Source organism: Falco cherrug, chromosome 5 (assembly GCF_023634085.1).
Source record: "Falco cherrug isolate bFalChe1 chromosome 5, bFalChe1.pri, whole genome shotgun sequence".
Taxonomy (NCBI): domain Eukaryota; kingdom Metazoa; phylum Chordata; class Aves; order Falconiformes; family Falconidae; genus Falco; species Falco cherrug.
Genome location: NC_073701.1, coordinates 45,806,515 through 45,829,558, shown reverse-complemented (window position 1 = coordinate 45,829,558; position 23,044 = coordinate 45,806,515). Strand labels below are relative to the sequence as shown.

The window sequence follows — 23,044 nt, the reverse complement described above, 5'->3', positions numbered from 1 at the left end:
TTGGACCAGAAATTAGTGTAAGACAGTCTGTAGTATCCCTTTAGAGCAAGCTTTTCTCATGTTGCAAGTTGATAGATCATTACACCACCAAAAATTCTAAACCTTTTCGATGAAGCAGGTAGATAGTGACTTTGTCTGCAGATCAGCATTTCGCAAAAGCATATCCTAAAGCAACAAGAAGTTCCACTGCTAAGGCATATGGGTTAACCTCAGGTCTGTGCACCTCTAGTGCCTGCCAGAGCTAAGACAGTCAGTGGCTTGGATGGATTGCAGCAAGTTCAAAGAAAGAACAGCTAGCAGTGAAGTAAAAGTCTCAAATGAAATACTTAATTCACCTGGAGCAGTACAGAATACTGAAACTAGCTCACTGGACATCGCAGGAAGCTTGATTCTCTGGATTTGATAACAATAATATAGACAATAACATCAAAACCTCTATTGCCAGTAGCTACACACACCTTCTCTTTTTATACACTTTCCTTTTTGGGGAGGGTATAGGGCAACAGGCACAAAGGGAAAGATTTCCCCTCCATCACCAAATACAAGTCTGTAAACGTTAGTATAGAGCTTGGTCACAAAACCAGGAAAGCTTGAAACATTAGGCAAAAGAGGTCGAGATCATTCTTCTGCAACACCGCAAAACAGAGACCTGCCCTGCAAAGAACAGAACTCTTCAAGAAGATTTCCAGATATAAAAATGATCACTCAGGTCTGAGACAACAGTCAAATTTGCTGAAGCAAATATGATGTGCTGAAGCTTTTTTGTCCCATTCTTTGAACTCAAAATTAAGAGTATTTGGATGATGGATCACGGTCGTCATTCAGGTGGACAATGCAACAGCATGCAAAAGCAAGTGTAAACCAGAACTCTCTCAGTCTATGCAAGAACATCAAAGTGTAATCTAAAGGAAAAAAACTACACTAACACAAAACAAAAAATGCAAAACAAATTAAGAAAATAAACATCAAATTGCAATGAAGAAGTAATGTAAAAGAGCACTGACAGTCAGATGATCAGTCATAAGTAATCAAAGTTTTGTGGGATGATTTGTCACACCACATGTTCACAGCACCAAAGGGAAAGAGCATGAACCTAGAAGTTCAATCATGTCTGAACACAAAGGTTATTGAAGAAGTTATATCATCATGTTGCCAGAATTAAGTAAGCCAAGGCCTTGTTAAGAAGAAATAGCCAATAGAAGTTATACAATTAAGAAAAATTTTTTACCTGTTTAGAATTTCTCTTTTTTTGAATCCCTGGAAACAGAAGTGTCTAGGGTACGCTCTATAAATACATTATATACTTTATCTTCCTTCTGTATTTCTTAGATGTTACTCAAAAAACAGAGTTATAACAGATGGGACAAAGACTTGTCTAATATGAAGGTTTTGTATCATTTAATTCACTATCCTGAACAGGTTCCTAGAACTTTTTTTTTTGTTTTGGTATCCCTTCAGCCTAGCAAAATTTCAATTGCTTAAAATAGAAATCAAAAGGTTTGTCAAAGGATTGGCCAGTTACCTGATTAAAAAAAGATGTTAGATGTATACATTTAGAAAGCTGGGTTTTTTTTAAAAGAAGAGAGAATGATCTAAAGGAGTTTTACCTCTGTCTTACCTCTTCTCCTGCATTTGGAAGTTTATTGTGTTTTAACCTTACTTTCATATTACTTCCTCCTGCTACAGAGCCCAAAATACTGTACCATGAAACCTTTGAAGAAAATGAGAACAAAATTAGTTGATATATAACAGTATTTCTAACTTTTGCCTAATGTAGAATTAACTAGTTTTGTGAAAACAGTCTCTGTGGAAAAAAAAAACAAAACAACAAACCAACCTTAGTTATAAAAATGTATAGTCTAACTGCACTAGAAACATTAATTAATTGATTTAGCTGGAGAACTAGATATACTAAAATAGCAATAAAAGCAAATGATTCTTCATTATTCTATCTCCTACATTGACTTACCCTGTACCTCAAACTTATCCCAAAACATAAACTCTATAGGCCATCCTGTAGATTTAAAGTCATCTCAATCTATTATGTGATCCTTGCCAACAGTACCCTTCTAAAGCTGACATGTTCTGATTCAGTACACTACTTGAGGAAAGATCCTTAAAATCAGGCAACAAAAACACAAATATGAAGTAATGCAGTAATATCTTCTAAACAAGCCATGTTCTTATTTTCTATTTAAATCCATTTATTTGTTTAATACTCTCAAGCTGCTGATAATCTCATTGAGCATATTATCTATACTTCTTAATATATTTAACCAAGGAGGAACATGAGTATGCAGTCCTGAATCAGTGCTTGGTTGTGTCCAGTGAGATCAAACATGGGAACTAATTTTGATTTCATCTCTGTAGAACTGGGCAGATGATTTCAGTAAGTTATGCATCTGATGAAGTTCTAAAAACTGTACTATTTACTTTCAGTAGACATTTAAATAGACCTGAGGTTTTGCAGGTGAGGTCATTTTTTAACATTAAACAAATGTTAATTTTTCTTCTATAATACACATGATTTGCCTTGCAATGAGTTCTGACTGTTTTTCAGAAAGAGATACTGAAATAGAGGTGGTTATTTTCAGGAAATGAGCAACTTTAAGATCGGGAAGTTTTAGAGATTGACTTCTAGTACAAGAACTATATACGTCTAATTAAATCCTTAGTATCCATTTCCAGTTAGTAAGTTCTTCGATAAAAATGCCTTTCACATCTGCTCAACAGAGTATCTGGGCTTAAATTATAAGACTAATAATCATGTTGCGCCATCTAGTGGCCCACTGTTTTACATTCACTCCCCTGTATCGAACAAAAAGAAGTGTTAACAGATGAGCTACCAGACTTTAAAGAGTTATTTTTTTTATTTTATGTTCATTAGGAATAAAAAGGAAAAACTTTTCCAAATTCATTTCTTTGAAATTAACTAATCGACGTGAAATAAAACTGCAAGTTATAAAACAATTGTTCACAGAAAAATTCTTACCACTATTAGTAAGATTTGAGTTCCTACTGGTTTTATACACATTGTTAATTTGAAGAAGTTTGCTAAATCATTATGAAAATTTGTCTCTTTAGAAAACTGTGGCTAGTGAGTTTTTCACACTTCAACCTGTTTGAACCCTTTCTGGACTATGAAGGAGAATAAGGTGATTTGGAACAGTCAGCAAGGATTTACCCAGGGCAAAACATGGCTCATCATCATGATTGGCCTCTGTGACAAAATTACTTGATTTGCAGAGGAGGGGAGAGGAGTAGATGTCATTTATCTTGACCTTAGAAAGGCTTTTTTTTTTTCAGCACTGTCTCCCAGTAGTCTTACATCCAAGTTAGGATGATACAGTATGGGGGTGTGAACAGATAAACGGGTAAAACAATGGTTGGAAGGTCAGGCTCAGAGACTAGTTGTTAATGGTTCATACTCTACCTGGAGGGTGGTAACAAGTGGACTACTGTAGGGGACTATCCTGTTCAATATCTTTAGCAATAACCCGAGGGAAAAAGTGAGCACTAGATTTGAAGATGATGCCAAATTGAGGGAAAAAATCGATATCGCTGAGGGCAGGATTGCTATTCAGAGGCACCCAGAGAGCCCAGAGGAATGCACGACAGGAACCTCATGAAATTTAACAAGGACAGGACAAATGCAAAGTTTTACACCTGGGAAGGAAGAATCCCTTGCAAGGATATAGGCTGGGGACTGATGGGCTGGGAAACAGCACTTAAATGATCTGGGGGACATGTTAGACAGCAAGCTGAGCATAAGCCAGTGGTGTGCCACGGCAGCAAAGCAGCCTGAAAGCATCTTGAACTGTACTGACAGACATACAGTTAGGAGACTGAGGAATGTGATTATCCCCCTCTGCTCAGCACTCATTAGACTACATCTAGATACCACGGCCAGTTTCACTCCTGTCCCCATCATTCTAACAAGAAACGTTGAACAACCAGAGCAACCAGAGTCATTACAGCAAAGGACCACCATGATGGAGCACTAGCACTTTGAGAAAAGGCTGAGCAAGAAGGGCTTATTCTTCCTGGAGAAGAGGTAGCTTCAGGGGACCTACCAGGAGCCCTTGAGTGCCTGCAAGCAAGTGGTGAAGAAGATGTAGCCAGGCTTTTCCCAGTAGTGCATGGTAAGGGTACAAAAAACAATAGACCTAAATTGAAGCAAGAAAGATTCCAACTGTACATAAGGATAAATGTTTTCTCCATGAACAGGTTGTCCAGAGAAGCTGTTCAGTCTCTGCCCTTGGAGGTTTTTAGAGGTGACTGGATAATGCCCTAAGCAACCTGGTCTAATCTCACAGCCAACCCTACTTTGAGCAGAAGGTGGGACTAGAGACCTCTCCTAAACCCCTTTATGATCTGAATAGTTCTGTGATTCTACATGTCCAACAGAAGGCCGCTTTTTCCACCTGAATTATGGCACTTCAGCACTTCATTAACAGAGACTTACTTCAGTGTGGTACTTTCTTGCATCACATGATGCAACAGCTTCACATGTCTTTAGAAGGTAACTAGGAGTATGTCAGACTAAAAGTGAAAGAATGAGATTTTGACAAGTAGAATAAGTGTTATATGACAGAAGCACCAAGGAACATGATGCATGAGATTAAGAAATTTTCATGCAAATGTGAAGATCAAAACAGTGAGTCACAACTGACTCACAGAGCATGGGGGGAACAACACAAGTCAGAATCACATAATCTTCTCAAGAACAACAAAACAAACTGTGATGGTATTAGCACTGTTGAAACAACTTTTTCTCTCTCATGTATTGTTTAGTTATTTCTTATGCAGTCATCATGAAAAACATTACCTGAACATCTGAAGAGAATGGGGCTGGTTTAAAAGTCATGGAGCAATGTGATCTAGAAAGTAATAGTGGAGGAGGAGGAGTTCTGCTTTTTTTCTTGCTGTTCATAGTTTCTTTGAGACTATGATACAACGCTCTTTGTTCAGCTTCAACTTGCTCAATTAAAGTTAGTGCTTCCTATGATTTAAATTAAAACAAAAGGAGAAAACTTTTAAAACATAACAATCAGATAGATTTAACACTTTTAAACAGTTTTCAAAATGATCATTAAAAAATCCACTGCTATGTAGAAAACATTTCTAGATTTTCATATCATCTTACATCCTAAATCAGGTTGAATGGTACTTTGTGTAAGCCTTACATATACTGATTAATTTCACAATGTACAATAAAGAGAATGCAGGGTTGCATATGAAAGAGGCAGGGCTGATGCATATCCAGTTTTGGAAGAACCTATAGGAAAAAAGAAAGTGACCACAAATAATGTTAATTAGCAATTAGTGTCAACCAGTGATTAGCTCCAACAAGAAACAAAAAAGATACCAGCTCTTATTTAGGAGAGAGCTGGAGACCTAAGCCCTGGACTTTCTGAAGGAGCTGTGGAAGTGATTAGACTGATTTTCTGTACTCCAGAAATTGAGGAAATAAATACAGTCCAGAAATAAAGAAAATGGAGGAGAGTGCAGGCCCAGAAAAGTAGGGCTAAGACACTTCCCTTGGTTAGCTGAAGAAAGCTGAGAGCTGACTAACAGTCTAATAAATGTCTTCCAAAAATGTGGAGGCCTCCTGCACATAGTGATTATGTGGACATTTGGTTGGAGATCAGGGTACGTTTTTTTCTTACTGGACAGAATGGCAAATTGATAGGTTTCTTTACTTTGTTTGCATTGTCAGGATAAGGGAAACTTAACTTGGAAATTTAATACTAAGAACTTAGTACTTTTAAATCTTTATTTGTGGGAGCTGTGCAGTGCAAACCAAAATGAAAAAAGACAGCTCCCAGAGATGAAGAGATCAAGGATGCCTTGGAGAAATTACATTCTTCGGGGAGAAGATAGATCACACATTTCTACAACCAGGGTTTTTATTTTAAGCCTTTTAGTACCATACACTGGACCAAGGATTTAGGCTGAACTGAGTCTGAAAAATAAACTGAGAAAGAAAATCTGAAGTTATTGGTTATTCAGTGACAATCCTATAATCTTGCACCTTAATAATTCCTTGTTTCTGTCCTCATACATTTATAAGGCTATAAGAACAACCATACCAGGTCAGACCACAGATTGAATAAGCCTTGTACCTCATGTCCAAAAATGACCAAAAAACCAGCCATAGATTTACAGTGAAATGGGGAGTTAAGATTTAATAGAGCCTTAATCACATCACATAGCTAATCATTTGCACAGCCCCTCACTTCACTCAACTTCCTGCCCCTTTACATTAAGGTTGTATCCACCCTAGTAATAAATGTTTAAGGAAGGATATAAGTAAAAAAGCAAGATATGGACTGACTCTTTCCCTCACACAACCATTCAGCTTTTGCAATTGATAATTAAGAAACTTCACTGCTTCTTCAAAAATTTTACTTCTTTATGGTAAGCTGTACTGTGATATGTATATGATGTGATGGGTACACAGTAGCTAAAGCAGTTAAGCAGTGTGACACATTTGAGTATACACATGACTCAGAAGCTGCCTTGTGGTTTACTGCATGAGAAAAGGTTATTTCTATGTTTTCCAAACAAATAAACCACTTTCCTATTTTGCAGTGTAATAAAAAACAGATTTATCTCATATTGTGCTGAGTACAGTAGAAAAGACTGGAAGGTATGAGCAGTTCTATATAGACGTCTTGGATGGTCTACGATACAAAAGGCAAAATCCTCTACAGAGAAGCATGAAAATAAAGGTATGGTTTTGCTATTCATGAAGTGAGCACCATCCACCACAAGGAGGAAAATTAATTGAGCATATAATTACATATTTCATCATAGCACAAATATCAAAGAAAATCATGCAAACTTTGTCCAGGCAAAGTTAATTCTGGCATTTTCTGGCAACTGGCTCCAAATATATTATATTTTTTTACCTACATGTTTCTCAGTGAAAAGTGCACAGAAGTAAAATATACTGAAGTTCACTACAAGGCCTTTGCAAATGTTTGTTTGCGATAACCACATATTTCTTGGGAATTGCTTGTAAAGCCTCACTGGTGACTAGTTACAAATTTCATATCATATCACTACATCTTCTATTCATAAATTCCATATATTTTACAAATATATGAGAGAGACTTTTAGTGTATATCTATCTGGTTTTTGCATTCTTCTGACATAAAAGATATGTGTGTTAATTATCCTGCTCCCAAATTTGTAGTACTTAAAAGAAAAACACTATCTAGCAACTTCTTGTTTAAAATACTTTTTCATATATTATATAGTAGAACTTGCAGATTCTGTTATCTGTTGTACAGGCTATAAATAAATTTTATGCCCCACTGATGAGAAGGCAATTTTCATGGAGAGATGCTGGTACAAAGCTCAACGGAAAGACTTCCACTGATTTCAAAAGACTTCGAAATGACCCCATGAAGAATTGACTTTCAGCCTCAGTAAATTCCAAAATCTCCAACTTCTAAACTGTTTATTTAACATTAATAAAATAAAGTCCATGTCATCATCACTGAAGTAATCTAAGACAGCTTATAGATCTTGGAAAAAGAAGGATGTTGAAGGTTGCAATGGGGAGAAGGAAACCTGCCTGATATTTTGGCAGGGTATAGGTTCATAATTGCAAAGTCTAGGTGGTTAAGTGTAGAAAGAAAGATGGTATCTTCTTTCATGTTTCCTGCAATCTGCATGTGTGCACAGAATTTGGGGATGTGCTCTTTCCTTACTTTAAGTCACTTCATTCTTTCACCATAATGAAACTTCTCAGGGAAATTTTGACAACAGAAGTTAAAAACACCCATTGTCCCTCGAGTTCCTTCCATTTTTCTTCTTTTTATAAGAAGGAGTAATCAAAGTCATAATAATACAGGACATGAAAAACTGTAATAATGATAAAGAATTTCTACTATAAGATATTATTTTATTACCTCCAGTAGCTGCCTTTGGGAAGAAGTGGTTAACTCTTTAGGGAACTTCTGTGCAGCCTTTTGCATCAAAAATATTGCTTTGGATAGCTTATTCTTTTTTATTTTTCCCATTATAAATGCCTCTGTAAAACAGATATTTTAAGACATTTATAAAACAGCAGCAGTAATTTATTATACTTCTAAAATCTTATAATAAGCCTTACCTGTTAAATAACAGAAATCTTTAATATTCTTCACATGAGACTTGCTAGACTTAAGACTTTCATCATCCTTTTGAGCACCTATGTGGGAAGGAAATCTTGAGTTACTCATTCTAATAGTGGTACTGAGAAAATTTCAGTAAGGGGGGTTAATATGTAGTTTTGTAGTAAAGTTCTGCTCCATCTCATGTTCTTTTGTTTGGTTCATGCCACAAAGAATATTCCACCCTCATGCTTTAACATCTTTAGTAGCTATACTAACATCACAGGAAAAGAGTAATCTTGTTTGATTTTAGGGAGCAGTGCACAGGGGAACTCTGCAGTGTCAAACTCATACTAGCTTTTACTTTAAAAAAAAAAAAACAAGAATGGGAGACCAAGTAGAGTTTTTCCAGACAGCATTTGGCAAGTGCGGGATATCTGCGGACTGTAGAAATCTGGATTACAAAGAGCACTGAATAAAATACTCATCATTCTCTAGAAAGAAAATTAGAATTACAGGGGAAAAAAATACTGTAGAGCATCCCCCAGTTCTCCCTTACTGATACTGTTAATATTATAAACACCCCCAAAAAAAACTGTCTAGGAATCCAATCCAGTACTTGTTAGCAAAGTTTAACTTACATCGGTTGAGTAGACGTTAGAGATTCATATCATGCAGTAAATCTAAATTCTGCAAATTCAGTACATTATTTCAATCTGTAGGTGGCATACAAACTGCCCAACATCAGCTCCTCTTCAGAAAGTAGGTACTCCTTTATTTCTTAGTATTACATCATATGTTAACAGAGAACTCTAATCAAGATATGAAGATCATTTAGCTTTACTGAAACCTACCTTTTATCATTTTAAGAAGTTTCACAGCTACTCGATGCTGGGCCTGAATAAGCTCCAAATGTAAATCCATTAAAAAAACATCACCTGTTCCTGTGTTATCATTACCACATCCCAAAAGGGAATTCAAATCCTGATCATTTGAGTCCACCTAATAAATAGGAAATGGCAATTAAGCAAACACAAACTTTTATGACTTAGCTTACTGCATTTATCTTGATATTGATACTATTATTTCAGTAAATTGACAAAACACTGAAATTTCTCATATCTATGTAATATGCAGTCATTCAAGAAAACATGAAAAGGAGAATGACTAGACAGAGAAAGCACAGAAAATGGACAGAGAAAACTAGACAAATCCTGAGAATCCATAGGAAACTAAATTAATAATAAATACGCAACTGCAGAAAAATATGTTCTATTGTGTTGCCAGTCCACAAAAAAAAGATCATATTGGTGTAGAATGATAATATTTAGAAAATCTGATCTCCCTTCAACAGGAAAAAATGTTAATAATAAACTGTTGCAAGCAATGAATATGAAAAGGATTTCTGCTTTTATTTTATAGGAGAAAGTTATAAATTATAATTATTTCCAGAAGAAAATAGCAAAGAAATCCTAAAGAGTTACTGAAAGAGAGAAATGCTGTTTCTGCTACACAAAGATTTATTTCTTCTGTTCTCCTCTTACATGAGGCAGGAAGATGAGGCGCATTTGATAATGCTAAGATTTCTAAGTATGAAGAAAATATGAGGTTTGTGTCATCAAAATCCAATATATTATTTATAAATTTTGATGCAGTGTAGCTTTTTGTAAACTTTACCATTGTACAGCAGTTGTCAAATATCGACTTTCCATCTGGTAGAAGGGTCATTAAGCGAGATGTGTTCATTCCATTAATTGCTTTTTCAAGACTTTCATAAGCAACTTGTAATTGTTCTGTAGGACTTTTCTGAAATGAAAACACATAGAAACATGCTTTATTAAATAACAGCATTAAAAGCTATAATATGGACTATCAAAAGTAAAGTGCTATTATTTTCAGCTGTTGCAGTTTAAACTCTGTCAAATAGTCTTTACATAGGCACTGCTCCCCATGCTTTCATATTGACATACTAATGTCAATGTTTTCAATTTCAAGTAATTTTAATTAATTTAGGACTGATATTCCCTCAGCTGTCAAAGAAACATTTTACTAACTCAAAGAGTTAGCTTACAGCAGAATGAAACTGCAGTTAGAAAATTAAGTTGATGAACACAGCATTTTTCACACTTTTCAAATGTTCCATTAAATGCTGTTAAGAAAATACTGATTTTTTTGAAAACACCACCCTTAAGTAGTTTGTCATTGAATCAAAGTTTCACCATGGGGGTAAGTATTAAGACATATCATTGACAAAATTCCTGAATCCTCAGACTAATGTTTGCCTTCTTAATGTGCTTTATTAAGTAATTTTGAACTATTTTGTTGGACACTTCTGCAAAGTGCTAAGCACTGAACACACTGAACAAAGCAAAGAAACTCAGGATCTTCCATCTATTCCACATTACCCTTATAGAAACAAACAAGCAAAACCACAACTCAAAATATTTTCCTAAATTAAGCAAGGACTGAAGTTTGTATGACCTTTAAAAAATGCATTATTAAACCATTTAAAGCTGGTACTACACATCAGCATAAAAAAGTGTACGGCAGAAATCAGTATGTTCATACTGTAAAAAAATTTTCAAATAAAACTTCTTCCATATCACAGATTACTAAAAAAGACTATAGAAAAATTTTCAGATTTTATTTCATTTGGAAAAATATCTTTGCTTTTCTCCTCTGCTCTAGCACGATTGTATGAAACATTTCAGCTTTATAAAACTAAATACAAAATTGTATTAAAAGCTTCAAGGAGAAACAACTGTTCTTATGCTATTCAAAAACACTGTATTAATGAAAATTAATTAGATGTTACCATCAGTATTTCAGGCATATCACAGGTTTCATCTTGCAAGAGAGAGGCACTTCTTTTTCCTTTTTTATAGGAGGAAAATCAGAAAGTGAAAATGAAATATACTCAGAAAATTTTAGTACCATTTGATTAGCTCTGCTACTTCCTCAAGAGTCTGGACATAACTCAGTTCTTCAGTACTTGACTATGAGATAATTACATTGCTTCTTGAAAAGCTTTTAGGGGTTTAAACACAATAGCTACATATGTACAATTATACTAATTCAGTATATGCTTATCCAATAATGTAATATTTTTAAATGTATCCTATATTTCATAGCAGCATTATATCTAAGCCAGTGAAACCTGGACCCATTTCATAGTTCCTTAACATTGTTGTAGCATTCATATAAATTTTCCATTTTAAAATCAATTCACATATATGTGTTATCTTATTCACAGCAGTTTGCACGCTAATTTAACTTACAAGAGGATTTTTAAATAAATGAGGTCATATTCTTGTGATACATACTATTTCAATTTAATATTTCTTGAAAGGGGATTATCACTTTTTAAAGTTCATTTGGATTGTTTAAATTGTCTTCATTTATCAAGAATGCATCCAGAATTTTGTTTTCCTTTCCAAAACAAGAGGAAGCAGATTCTTTGTTCTTGGTTACCACCCCCTAGCCTGTCAAAATTGTATTTCTTTGCTGAAATAGATTCATTTTTTGCCCTTTCAGAGGGACAACCTTCCAGTCACTCCTGTACTCCTTATGCCACTTTAGCCTCTTTATTTCTGCTTTTTCACTGTCTCTATCTCATAAATAAGAAAATCTATATTCACTAAGCATTCAGTAAAGACGCTTCTCAGCATAAATGTGTGCTTGACTGGCTATTTATTAGCCTGTGTTCACCAATGGTTCCTATCTATTCAGCCTTTTTTCCTCCAAAAAGATACATTTAAACTGAATGAAAAAGAATAGCAGTGATGCTACAATGAGGATTCATCTATTTTCCATCGGAACAGTATGATTTTCAAAACATCACAGAAAACAATACCTTCTCTACCTTTATAATGAATAGTAGTGTTCCAAGATTTTCTTACTTTGAAGAGAGTAAAAGGTATTGTCATTCTCTTCTGTTCATAGATATGCTGTAAAAGGGTCCTTAAAATCTACTCTTTAATTACTGCAAAACATTTATGAGAACTATGATTCATATTCCAAGATACTACATCCACAACAACAGAGAACTTCTTTTAAAAATATGTCTAAATATTCCTATTTTACAGCATTAGTCAGCTTTTGGAAGGAAATTTGTTTAATGTGATGGTGGTTGCATTATATCCCAATGATGTCAGCCAAGTTAAGTTAAATTTCAAAGACAATAGAATTCCTACACAAAAATCAAGACTTGTGTAGACTAGAGATCCAAATTAATGACCCAAATAAAGCAAAAGCTTCAGTATGACCTCAGTATTTCCCTCTTCTGTTTGGCCTGCCACTAGTCAACCAGCACCTGCATGCTCCAAATGAGCCACAGTACATACTGCCTTCTGCCTAGCCAATATTCAGAGAACATACAAGTGATCTGAGGCTGCCCCAAAGAGGTGAAGAGACATGTAGAAGACTTCTGGGGAGGGTGAGTCATAAGAGATATGATTTAAAATGGGGTCACTTTGGTAGAACTGGAAATGTAAGGAAGTAAGGCATAAATCCTTTGAAAACCAGGTTTCATTAGCTCCAATTATGGATGAAATTGTGTCTACAAAAAACTATTCTACTCTCTATGAAGTCCTTACAATAATTTTTTAATATGTATATTTGTCAAAGTTTTCAACTCAGAAAAGTTCCAATCTTGAAAGAAAACTAAATTTGTGTTGAAAGCTTTACCTGTTTTTTTCATAGATTTACTTGTAGAATCAGCTATGTTTTCCAATATTGCAGTTAGATGTAAGGTTATCTCTGCAAGCATTACAACATTAGTGTCTGCTATGTTGCTTTTCTGAATTACTTCATTTATTATCCAGAGTACTTGAACCCACTAAAAATGAGGGAAGGAAAAAGAAAAAGAATGAAGACAGAGTTAAAAGAAATTTTTGCAAGATATTTATGTATTGCAGAGGTAGATAGGAGTTTGCAGTCAAAATTGTTTAAAAAGATTCACAAACATGGACACAACTCCCTTCCTGGAATTGGCTTCTTTTTTTGAATGCCACCAGCCTAAGATGCTGAATTTATGCTGCTCCAAAGCTCCTATTTCTTCAGATAGCAGACTTTTTTTATTTTAGAATAGTATTATTTTTTATTATTTTAGAAAGGTTTATGATTGTTCTACGGGCACAACTTTCATATCTTGTCATAGTGCGGTAAGCCTTCCAGCAGATTTGGTCATTTGCCTCTCATTTATCCCCATATCTTCCCACTTAAACAGTGTAAGATGTGTGAATGCTGCTGTTGTACACACAAGGAAAGTAACTGCAAAGTAACCTTCTGGTGAATCTCTGAACAATTTTACTATAGGGATCACAATACAAAATTAACTCCTCCAGAACTGCTTGGTTAGCATCAACTGGCAGCCCAGAGAAACTAGCGTAAATTACCCTTCGGAAGACTGCATTCACCAAGAGCCTCTCAGCCTCAGGGAAAGTTCAAGGTAAGGCTGTGGCTCCATCCAGTAAGCCAAATACTATTGAACCCCATCTCCCTTCTGTTAAGCTTTTTTCAAGGTTTTTGCCACTTTGTTCAACTAATCTAGGGAACTTTCTTGAAATATATTGATATTTTCCACCACAACACACCAAATGCTTCTATTACATCATGCCCGAATACTTTCACTATTTTAGCTTCTTTCCACTATGGCCCACTGGCAGGGAATGCGTTACTTTACAGAGAAAAGCTAAGAGGTATTTTGATACTGGCATATGGGAGCACAGTGTGTTCAAAGTGTATCTACAATTCATATTTTCAGTGAAGACTTATCTGCATTTTACCATATGAAAAAGTACTTAGACTGGACACTAAAATTTTATCTTGGCTTTAGTAAAGCAGGCTACATTCATATTAAAATAAATACATTATAATAAAGGAGTACTTGGTAAGCTTTGTATTTGTGGACATATTTTAAGTAGTCACTTCCACTCATTTGGATTTGCTGCAGTCCCGTTTTACACTTCTGCCACAAAAACATTATCACATCAACAAGTATTTCTTCGTCAGGTTGGATATTCTGGGAAGAAAAAGAAGATATAATTGTAGAAACAGGTATGTATATACTCTCAAAACAGTCAGTACATAAACAGTTTTGAAATTTCTCAAAATAAGTAAATAAACCATTATCATATTTAAATGTCTTTTAAGGGATAACAACATTTTGAAAACTTAGGAAATATTTTTTAAAACATAATTTCTGGTAGACCACCCAAGCTTTTCTTCTCCCAACAATACAAGTGGTTTAAGAGGTATCATTTTTTTTCTTTTTCTTTTTTTTTTTTTATTTTCAAGCTCTTAAAAGTAACACAGATGAGGAAAGCAGTGAGATGAAAATTACATCGGAGAGACAAGCAAATTAACTATCTGCAAATTGTTACAACAGTCAATACATTCTGGGGAAACTAAGTAATGCAATTTAACAGCTTTATTTTTTTATTGAAGTATTTAAATATTTGCAGAAGATCTAAATTAGTAGGTTACATTTTGCATTGACAGAGTACTTCCATGGATTATTGGTGCATCTCAGATAAGGGAGTAGTGAAAAACAGCTTAAACAACTAGAAAAAATGTTGGAGTGCAATATCTAACAACTGAAAGAAATGTTAAAACACATCTATAGCTAGTGAAGAAAAAAAATCAAAACTCTATTAAATAAAATTCTTAATTAACACATTTTAAAAGTCCATAGAGTCCATCTGCGCTGTGTTAAACACATTCTGAACAGTGATTAAGGTTTAGTACACATCTTTATTGTCATTTATACCAGAGTTAGATGAGTACCTCAGGTGCAATGAAACTCAGGCCTGCTATATCCACACTATCTGTCCATTCATACAGGTACGAGTGTAAGATTTCAGGGATATGATATTGATATTGATATTGAGAAGAGAGGGGAGAAAAGGACTGAAAAAGAAGTAAATCAAGATTACTTTTGCCACTTGTTTGGTGGCAACAAACTGTTAGATTGGCTCAGCTGTATCAGGTAACTTCACCATCAGTGAATTCTCTGTTAATCAGAGGAGAATTTGTCTTTCTTCCCTGGACAGATTAGGTACCAAGGAGATTTGTGGGAAAGTGTAAAAGAACCAGAAGAGTTTAAATCCAGGTAACCTGTCTCTATGATAGAGTGGTCATGTAAAAAACCTGACAAATCATGCTCTCTAAAGGTATAACTTATCTCACAGGCAAAGTATATTGACTGAAAATATTACACTAAATCTAGAAACGTGTGTCTCCAGTTAACCTCAAATTGGAGCAATATTAAAATTGTAACTAAGATAAATTTTGCAGTTAAGACATATGCCATGTTATCAGAACAGGTTTTTTCTAAGGAAGATTTTTCATTAGTCTTTTGGATCACAAACTGTTTTAATGTAAGTGCTAGTGGAGACATTGCACTGTATTTTTTTTCCCTTCACAGTAGCACATTAATGGAAATCTCTGAGCAAGTAAACTAAAAGTGGTTACTCTGGGAATAAACAATCAGATACGTAACTAGATTATTCTGTAGTAGAAACTTCAGACCAAAAAGTTCCACTCTCTGGTTTCTTTGCTGCTGCTGCTGCTTGTTTGTTTGCCGTAAGCATTTATGTTAAATTGCAGACATACCTCTGCTATTATCATTCCTTAAAGTAACTGCTCCCATATCTATAAATATTGCAGATGTGTTTTCTACAGCTGAGTATATTTGCCAACCTATATCTAATATACTTGAAGAAATTTGATCTCTGCTTGATTAGCCGAAACATGCAATTAGCCCTATCATCTTCCAAATAGATTCAGTATCTATTAAACATTTTAAAGTAGCCTGATTACATAGCATCAACTAAAAAAAAAAAATGAAACAAATATTTAAAACAAAAATCACAAAGTTATGACATTTCATAAGTAGGGGTTTTTTTCATTTTTTTATATTCTTGCTGTTAGTTAATCATGCAACTGATTCCTTTGGTATTAAATTATATGCATTCATTACAGATTAAGTGATTCATTGAGAAGAAATGTCTTTAATTCTCTTATTACCTGCATAGATGTGGAGACACAGGAAAACACTGTTGTTGCCAAAATGATAAGTTCATGAGAAGGCTCTCCACCCTTTAAGGAACCCTCTACACTCAACATTTATCAAAAGGAAGAAAAGGAAAGGCAATAGGTTACTTCTAGTTACAAAGAAAAGGAAAGGCAATAGGTTACTTCTAGTTACAAACCTGTGTTTGAAAACAAGTGAGAGAATTGACTTACCAGTTTATGCCAGCAGATAATATGGTCCAAGAAACAGTAAATACAAAGGGGACAGGTATTCCCAATTTTATTCCCTTCTGTGGAAAGTAAGCACTTTTATTTTTGAAAACAGAAAATTTTCAAGATATTTGCAGTTTTTTGGAATGTCATAGAATTAAACTGCAGTTGCTTTAAGAAGTTTTTCTTGCTTCAAAGTCAAGAAATTCTATGTAAGTGAAGTATAAGAACAGACAAAAGAAGTTAAACATGTCTGTTCTGCTTTTGTCCTGAAAATCTCTCTATAGGCATTCATCCATTTTACATCTGCATATAAATAAGTTTAACATGCATCATGCATTTTCACACACAAGGGAAATGGTATAAAGTCATGTTTTGGCAAACAAAAATTCAGTAGGTGGCTGTTTCTCAATTGCTAGTTTTTGTCATAGAATACTACATGCACCGTGTTACATAGCTTTTTAAATAATAAACAAAATTTCTTGCTGCAAAAATATTTCAAATGTAAACACAGCCATAACTGAACAACACTCACTTCCAAATGTTTGCTTCATTTCAGAACCATGAGGCATCCTAGCTTCTTTGGTATTATTTTCACTAATAGAAAAATCATGTTTAAATTTTCTTGGAAATAGTAAAGGTTGCATCAGTGTAAGAAGTTTGAGTTCCATTTCAGCTTTCTTCCATGTTGGGTCATCTTGAGCCTAATTAAAAGAAGAAAACAATACAAATTTGTCTTAAAAAATATGTACTTTGAATACTCTTCCTTACCTTCATAGGAAAAGACTACATAAAGAATGTCTAAATAGCATCTGGATTACCTGAAGAAAATTAACAACAAATCCAATAGCAGAATCAAACACATCCCACTCTTCATAACTGAAAGCTAATTTTATGAATTTCACAGCAGCATCTCCAGACACTCCCTTTTCTCCTGCAATGATGACAAAAATACTTTATCAGTTTTTTATATATATATATTTTTTTTTATATATGTATATTTATATATATATATTCAGATATTTAATTGAAGTTTAATTTAATTTCATAATTTGGGTATTGATAAATACAAAGATAAAGCTCCACATGTTTTTGAAGAGTCAGCACAATCTTGACATATGCTTTGATAGTTCTACAATATACAATAGATTTCTTATTTTGCTGTAATGTCTATGCTTACGTACTACTTTAATGATGTATCTGCAATGTCCTGTTACATTCCAAAAAGGCTCTACTATTACTGATAATAATGTACTTATGTAGAGACTTTCAAGGATCTAGTCCTTTGTGTTGCAGAAAGAGCTTAAATCTGAGTATCACCCCATAATGACCCTTCTTATCAGAAATTTAGTTTAAAAAAATGCATAGAAACATGAAATTTTTTTCTGCCAGATAGGTGAGCATTTCTCATTACTGTATCAAAAAATGTGTATGTACACATAGGAAGTCTATATTTTCACTCTTCAAGTTTATTCAAACCACAGTAGGGCAGAAAGGGGATCTCCCAGTCCTTGGAACTCTAAGCAAGTGTCTTAGTTAATATATTTAGCAGTGTTCTGCAGTCCAAAGAATATGCCATAATCATTGTATCACCTGGGTACGTGGTCACTCACCTAAAAGATGTTAGCAATATTAACTTAGTAATAGACAGCTATTATTTTCCAAAGTAGCACAATGATTGGTCCAAGGACTCAACAAGCTTACGACAGTCCTTATGTTCCTGCATCCCACTTCACTTCCATAAGAATGTACCAGGACATTATTGCAGTATTTGGCTTTTGAATAATTGTTTAGAGACATTAACATATCTAGATCAACTGCTATGTGAACAGTATGTGATTACATTGTCTCTATATTACTACATGCTATTTAGATAATACTTGTGTTAAGAAAATCATGATTGTATCTGTACATAATCCCTTTTGAATATCTTAACATTACATGTATAAACAAGCATATCTCATGCAACGAGGACAGAATTTTGCAGTCCCTTTATGCATAGAACTGCTACTAATATGAAAATTAATTCTGCTCACCAAGTATTTTCATCACTGGGTACAGAATCCTTTGAAAATTTGAAGCTAGTTTACCTGTCAGTATCAACTGCAGAAGGGTTGATGATGCATTAATTATACCAAAATGATCAGTGCAATGACTTCCTTGAATACTAGTACTGCTCACTCCACCTTTTAATATAGACAATTCATTAAATCAGTTTATATTGTATTTTACTTGTATTGCAATTAGCCCATAATCATATCAAGAAAATACGATTCTGAAGTGTATTTAGTTTATATATATTCTTTTACTAACAAAATACCTGTATATCTATATTCAACCCACAGCCCAGCAAAAAAAGGTTTGGAAGGAATCATCAAGTCCAGTGTTTCCCTCAAGTTTTTAAATTTAGCTTTGAGTGACTTAAAAAAGAAGTTACATAAAAGATCATGGTATGTTGACCTTGCCTGGCTTCCAGACCCCTACCCACCTGCTCTCTCATTGCACCTCCTCAACAGGACACAGGGAGAAAAGAGGATGGAAAAGCTTATGAGTTGAGATAAAGACAGTTTAATAAGAAAAGCAAAAGTTGTGTCTGCAAGCAAAGCAAAAAATGAATTTATTCACTCTTTCCCATAGGCAGGCAGATATCCAGCCACATCCTGGAAAGGAGGGCCTCAGGATATGTAGCAATTGCTTGGGAAGACAAACACTATAACCACTACTGTCCCCCTGCCCTCTCCCTTAGCCCCCAGTTTTATTGCTGAGCATGATGTCATATGGTATGGAATAGCCTTTGGTGAGTTCTGGTCAGCTGTCCCAGCTATGCCCTCTCCCAACCTCCTGCCCGTCCCCAGCCTACTGGCCTTTGATGGCAGGAGGGTTGGTGAGACAGCCTTGGTGCTGTGCAAGCACTGCTCAGCAATACCCAAAATAATGGTGTGTTATCAACACTGTTTTAGCCACAAATGCAAGGTGCAGCACCATACGGGCTGCTATGAAGAAAGTAAATTCCACTGTATTCAGAAAAGCCATATGTCTATTACTGTAGATTTTTACTGGTACAACAGACCACAGACATCAACCCAGATTTTTATTTTAAAAGTTATGAAGATAAGAAAGTTTACCTGCTTCTATAGGTGCTATTGTTATAAATGAAATATATGCCTTCAGGCAAGTTCTTTCTTTTATACAAACAAAAGATAAAATATAATGGAGGTCTGGCCTCCTCACCAACACTCTTTTGCTTCTTTGTGCTCTTACCTGAGAGGATTTCCAAGCCTGCAAAAAGAAGCTCTGAAACAACATCACGAATTTCCACTTCATCAGGACCAGGTAGAACAGGGTGCAACACACGCCTGCTACTATCAGACAGAGCTTCCAGGATGGCCAGGAATTGAGCTGCCACACCATCAAACATTTCTGTCAGCAGCCGTTCAGTAATAGTGCGAGGCCATGGCAACTAAGTAAGAAAAGATAATGTAAGCCTTGTAATATCTAATCTGAGTTACAATACAGCAAGATTTCTTTCAAAACAGTTCTCCATCACAAAGTAAGTACATGTTTAAAACAGAAAATAATATACTGTAATATATATTGTTGTTATGAATTTCATGCTTCAAAGACACAGTAAAACCTCATGCGCAGGTACAGGACTCAAGTGCCATAATTTCATAGCAACCACACTGCTGCGTGGTATTTCACTTAGAAAACAATACAATAGAAATTATAAGTGAGAGTATTAAGGCCATGTAGTTTAAAGCCACCCAGATCTCTCCTTATAATAATACAAACTTGACCATAAAGACCTAAGTCCTACCCACTTTGCAGAAAATCAGAGAAAGATTAGGGTGCTCAGCACTGCAGTGAAAGTGAAATACTATTATAGTCTCTCAGTTGCACATTTCAAACAGCATAACATAAAATTACAAGGCAGAACACACTAAAATGTATTTGCAGTATTAACTACTAAGAAATCACATATCTGTGTAAGAAAATATTCTAAAATTTTATTTCAATGTTTTGTTTACATGGTTATCAAACCACTACCAGACATAAAGTAAATCAGAGATACGCTACTTTAAAATGTTGCTCATAATCCATCAACATTTCAGTTCTATTTATTTGGAACTTTCCTAAATAAAACCACCAGATCTGTTCCTAGGCACATTTAACTAGACAAAAATGTGGGAATTTCTTTCTTGCTTTGCTGGATCCACATCCTTTATTTTAGCTTCCAAATTACAGACCAGCTCAGATGTGTTCCTGATGGAAAAAGACTGATCTGTTCAATATCTGACAGCATGTAAAGTATTAAGGTTAATGAGTTATTTTTGTTTTCAAATAACTTACATAATGAGCCAGCCTCATCAATACTATAACTATCTGTCAAGAGGAACTATTTCTGCTGCAAGTATAGTAAAAGTAAACAAAAAAGATAGTTAATATCGGATACTGATGGAGCAACTAATCCTAGAAACCATTTGTCCTGGTTTTGGCTGGGATAGAGTTAATTTTCTTTTCAGTAGCTAGTAAATACTATGTTTTGGATTTAGTATGAGAATATTGTTGGTAACACACTGATGTTTTCAGTTGTTGCTACCTAATATTTATACTTAAGTTAAAGACTTCTCAGTTTCTCAGACCCCCAACATTGAGGAGGCTGTAGGGGCACAAGAAATTGGGAGGGGACACAGCCAGGGCAGTTGACCTGAACTAGCCAAAGGGATATTCCATACCATAGAACATCATGCTGACTATATAAACTGGGGGAGTTGGTTGGGGCCTTGTGATCACTGCTCGGGGACTGGATGGGCATTGGTCAGTGGGTAGTACGCAATTGTATTGTGCATCATTTGTGGGGGTTTTTTTCCTTTTGGATTTTATTCCTCTTTCCTTCTCTCTCTTTTCCATTACAATTGTTGTTGTTATATTTAATTTTATTTCAATTATTCATTTATTCTTATCTCTACCCACGAGTTTTACCTTTTTCCCAATTCTCATCTCCATCCCACCAGGGGACAGGAAATTGTGAGTGAGCAGCTGTGTGGTACTAGGTTGCCAGCTGGGGTTAAATCACAACACCATTTTGAGGCCCATGAAGGTCAACAAAACCATCCGAAGTAGTTACCATGGATTCAAGAAGGGGAAGTCATGCTTGATCAACTTGATACACTTCTATGTTGAAATGACTTGCCTGGTAGAGCAGTGGCGAACAGTGGATGTTGTCTACCTATATTTCAGTAAAGGCTTTGACAATGCCTCCCACAACCCTCAGCAAATTTGCAGGCGACACAAAACTGGGAGAAGTGGCTGATATGCCAGAGGGTCATGCTGCCATCCAGAGATGCCTCAACAGGTTGATAGGAACCTCATGACATTCAACAAAGAAAAGTGCAAAGTCCTGCACCTGGGAAGGAACAAACCCATGCACCAGTACATGCTGGGGGACCACCCAGCTGGAAAGCAGCTTGTCAAAAAAGGACTTGGGGGTCCTGGTGGACACCAAGTTGAACATGAGCCAGCAATGAACCCTTGCAGCAAAGAAGGTTGACAGTACCCTGGGCTGCGTTACGCAAAGTATTGCTAGCAGGTCAAGGGAGAGGAACCTTCCCCTCTACTGGTGAGGTCACACCTGAAGTACTGTGTCCATTCTGGGCTCGCCAGTGAGACACATAATATACAGGAGAAAGTCCAAAGAAGGGCCTCGAAGATGTTTAAAGAACTAGAGCATCTACCCTATGAGGAAAGGCTAAGAGAACTGGAACTGTTCAGACTGGAGAAAAGAATGCTCAGTGGGGATCTCATCAGTGTATATGAATACCTGAATGGAGGGCGCAAAGACAACAGAGCCAGGCTCTTTTCAGTGGTGCCCAGTGACAGGACCAGAGGCAATGAGCACAAAATGAAACATCTGAGGTTCCCTCTAAACATCAGGAAACACTTTTTCACTTTGGGGGTGACTGAGTACTGATATAGGTTGCCTAAAGAAGTTGTGGAGTCTCTATACTTGAAGATACTCAAAAGCTGACTGGACATAGTCCTGGGAAACCAGCTCAAAGTGGCCCCGCTTGAGCAGAGGGGTTGGACCAGAAGACCTCCAGTGAACCCTTCCAATCTCAACCATTTTGTGATTGTGATGCACATTCTCCTAACAAAATAACTCAAAACCAAATTTTCAACATTTTTTTTAAATAAATATCATAATAATGTTAGCAGACTAAAAAAATATCAAAGCAAACTACACATTTATTTTAATGTTTTGTGTCATTGTATTCAATATATCTTTTTCCACACACTGTGGATTTGTTTTTATGAGCCAAGTCGGAATCAGATCTATGCAAGCAGAAAGCAATATACATCACATATATTCCAGGATAGGATAAGCACAAATTGCAGGTTTTGTTTAAATACCTTCATTAAAATGCAGAGCAGAATAGGCATGTAATTTACTACTACTATTTTTGCATAAGCATTGTCTTTTCATGTTCAGAAAACAAATATTGCACTGGTGTAAAAGAACCTCAGAGTGAAAGCTAACAAACTAAATAATTAGACTAGCTTGTTTCCCTTTTCTGAGGTAATTTAAGTACAAAACCATATTCCACTGCGCACATACTAGATTAGAAGGAAGAGCTTTAATTCCTTGATAATCCAAGCATAATGTACTCTGTAACATGCTGGACTGAGCTCTAAAT

General features: G+C 35.4%; 1 protein-coding gene across 1 annotated transcript in view; it reads right to left on the bottom strand.

Annotated features, from left to right (window-relative positions):
• CFAP54 (cilia and flagella associated protein 54) overlaps positions 1-23,044 on the bottom strand; it is a 118,676-nt gene that overhangs the window by 76,229 nt on the left and 19,403 nt on the right. The window contains exons 9-22 of the mRNA XM_027815404.2: positions 19,611-19,809; positions 18,440-18,535; positions 17,171-17,283; positions 16,885-17,053; positions 16,134-16,219; positions 13,993-14,127; positions 12,792-12,942; positions 10,921-10,979; positions 9,783-9,911; positions 8,960-9,107; positions 8,126-8,203; positions 7,923-8,044; positions 4,829-5,002; positions 1,619-1,711 (exon numbers count right to left, since the gene is read on the bottom strand). Coding sequence (XP_027671205.2) covers positions 1,619-1,711; positions 4,829-5,002; positions 7,923-8,044; positions 8,126-8,203; positions 8,960-9,107; positions 9,783-9,911; positions 10,921-10,979; positions 12,792-12,942; positions 13,993-14,127; positions 16,134-16,219; positions 16,885-17,053; positions 17,171-17,283; positions 18,440-18,535; positions 19,611-19,809 — 1,752 coding nt within the window. The remainder of the gene's footprint in view (positions 1-1,618; positions 1,712-4,828; positions 5,003-7,922; positions 8,045-8,125; positions 8,204-8,959; positions 9,108-9,782; positions 9,912-10,920; positions 10,980-12,791; positions 12,943-13,992; positions 14,128-16,133; positions 16,220-16,884; positions 17,054-17,170; positions 17,284-18,439; positions 18,536-19,610; positions 19,810-23,044) is intronic.